The sequence below is a fragment of the Austrofundulus limnaeus genome, unplaced genomic scaffold, assembly GCF_001266775.1.
Source record: "Austrofundulus limnaeus strain Quisiro unplaced genomic scaffold, Austrofundulus_limnaeus-1.0 Scaffold2571, whole genome shotgun sequence".
NCBI lineage: Eukaryota > Metazoa > Chordata > Actinopteri > Cyprinodontiformes > Rivulidae > Austrofundulus > Austrofundulus limnaeus.
Window position 1 is genome coordinate 13,725 of NW_013954973.1, and position 2,441 is coordinate 16,165.

At 41.5% G+C, this 2,441-nt stretch overlaps 1 protein-coding gene across 1 annotated transcript in view; it reads right to left on the reverse strand.

Annotated features, from left to right (window-relative positions):
- ak4 (adenylate kinase 4) overlaps positions 1–1,839 on the reverse strand; it is an 8,832-nt gene extending 6,993 nt beyond the window's left edge. Inside the window, exons 1-2 of the mRNA XM_013999929.1 lie at positions 1,338–1,839; positions 442–561 (exon numbers count right to left, since the gene is read on the reverse strand). Of these exons, the coding sequence (XP_013855383.1) occupies positions 442–561; positions 1,338–1,479 (262 nt within the window). The 5' untranslated portion in view covers positions 1,480–1,839. The remainder of the gene's footprint in view (positions 1–441; positions 562–1,337) is intronic.
- Positions 1,840–2,441: the final 602 nt, after the last annotated feature.

Genomic DNA, 2,441 nt, shown 5'->3' on the forward strand with positions numbered 1-2,441 from the left:
GTCCGGACCAACGCTGGAAACGAACTCTGGTTCGTTTAAAGCGGAGCAAATTATCAGGTCTGAATACGACCTAAGTTTGTTTGGTTCTAAATCTTTAAACCGACACAAAAAGGAGAAATATCCGCTATATTAGTGTTCTGAAATAATAATCTTTAAGTCCTGCAGAATAATCCCAATGTTTTTATAAGCTTTTCACATGTCTCAGATGATAATGTTAAAAGCCCTGGCCATGAAATAGTTCTGGGATTCTGAGGGGAGTGGCATCTCCACTAACCAATCAGACTGTGGGGATGGTTGGCAGATCTTTCCAAAGCCATGACTTAGCATTTTAACAAACATGTTTTATAACAATGATTCAATGGAAAGTATTAATCATTAGATATTAGGTTTATCGTTACGCATCAAAGCACTGCAACACACAAACCCAGACAATCTTCTTACCGTCCAGCAGCCAGCTGTGGTTGCTCAGCTGCTCCAGTTTGGGCAGTACCAGCCTGATCACCACAGGGTCAGGAACCAGCATGCCTCTCTCCACGTAGCTCCTCACCAGCAGCCCTGCCTCTGATCAACAACAAGCAAAACCAGTTGTGGRAGAGCATTCTGCTTCTTGGCACGGATTAGAACACAGAACAAGGCCTGTTTTAGTATCCAGAGTCACCATCTGAGGGAACTTCCTGCAACTCAAAGCGTTTAACCTTTAAGTTTGGAAACTGAGGGGAGTCCCTGTTGGATAAATGTTCTCTCTATCACCAAACTAAAAGTTCGATTTCACAGGCCTGAAAACGGAAATGCAAAGGGTGTTCTGCAAGAGACATAACTTTGCAGAGATTTTTTTTTAAAGAGTAAACTCAATGTAGGTTTCACTTTACTGTAGTTTTTTTTTAAGTTTTGCACATTCAGAGACTGTAATCTGTAATAAGGAAGTTCTGGGGGTGTTCACACACAACCAACGGTTTCCAGATGTTTTGAGGAAATTATGGTTATGCAATAATAAATCTTAAAGTAACGCTCTAAAAGAATAGGCAGCTTTGCAAAGAAACAAGAGAAAACAAGAGAGAAACCAGCAGATTTGTTTTTCGTCTCAACGTGTGTCTCACAGCCAGATGGAGGGGGGGAAAAACAGGACAATTCCCTCCATCTGGCTTATTTTACAACTTCCCTCATCACTGCATGCGTCTTTGTTGTCATATTAACGACAGGAAAACATACTAATCGTGAAACCTAAACATGAAGCAGAGAAAACGACGCGCAGCATTCAGAGATCAGGCTCTTCCTGTTGACACTGAAGCCTCTTGGTTTTATTTATTTATTTATTTTTAGGGTTTTCTCTCTCTTACCTGTTTTGGCTGCTATGCCCTCGCGTATAAAGCGCCCACTGGACAAGTACTGCAGGCCAAAGCTGTGCGCGATCCTCTCGGATATCGTGCCTTTTCCTGATCCCGGTGGACCCATGATGGCTGCACGGAATAACTTTGCCATGTCTCCAACAACAACAACAAAACAAACAAACACTAATCAATCGGATAAGAAGCCAACGATGCTCAAATACCCCCTGCTAGTGCGCGAGCTCAGCTCCTCCACGTGAACGATTATAAAAACAGAAAACAACCCAACTCTTGAAAAGTCCGACGCAGATCTTTCTAAGAGCCTGGAGGTCTTTTTACGCACGGCCCCTCTCTCTGCAGGCGCGCATTTGGAATCTTGTTCCCCTCAAACCCGAACGAGGTCAAAACAATTTCTTTTTCTTTTTTTTTCTAAGGATGTGCGTGACTCGCTGCGTCTTTAAGAAACCCAAGACTTTCCTCCGCGAATGAATGACGAAGTCTCTACAACGCCCTACTTTATTGCGCGCATCATCGCGAAAAAACGCGGATGACTAAACGGKGCGGGGTAATCTGGTTCCTGTAGTTCTTATGTGGTGGATTTTGTAGGCGGTTAGCAGCATTCGGGGTGGGCATTATTTCTTAATTCTGTTGCCTATTTTAAAATAATATCTATGAACTCAGCAGAAAGTAAAAGTAAATAAACAGTCAGCAATTTAAAAAATGATTTGGATTCKTCTGTTTAAACTATTTTTACAACTAGATAAGGTGAGAATTGCATTTTTAAAGGAAATAGTGTGAAGCTATGGTGATTTTTTTTAAATCAGGAGATTATACAAAATTTTTCGCATTATATATATGACTTGCATAATTTCTCAGATTTTTTTAACACCGTACAGATGCAAACATAAGGACATAAAGAGAGGNAAGAAAGACCGTCCATCATTAAACAGAGGTTGAGGCCTCCGTTTTCAATTGTCCTTCTCCTACAGCGCGGCTATAGCCAGTATCACTCCACCCCCTGCTAACAATAAGTGTTAATTAGGTGTCAACGATAGCCAAGTGATGTGAGTATCAGTCACATATCATAAGTCTGAATTTTGCCTGAAACTCTCAGAC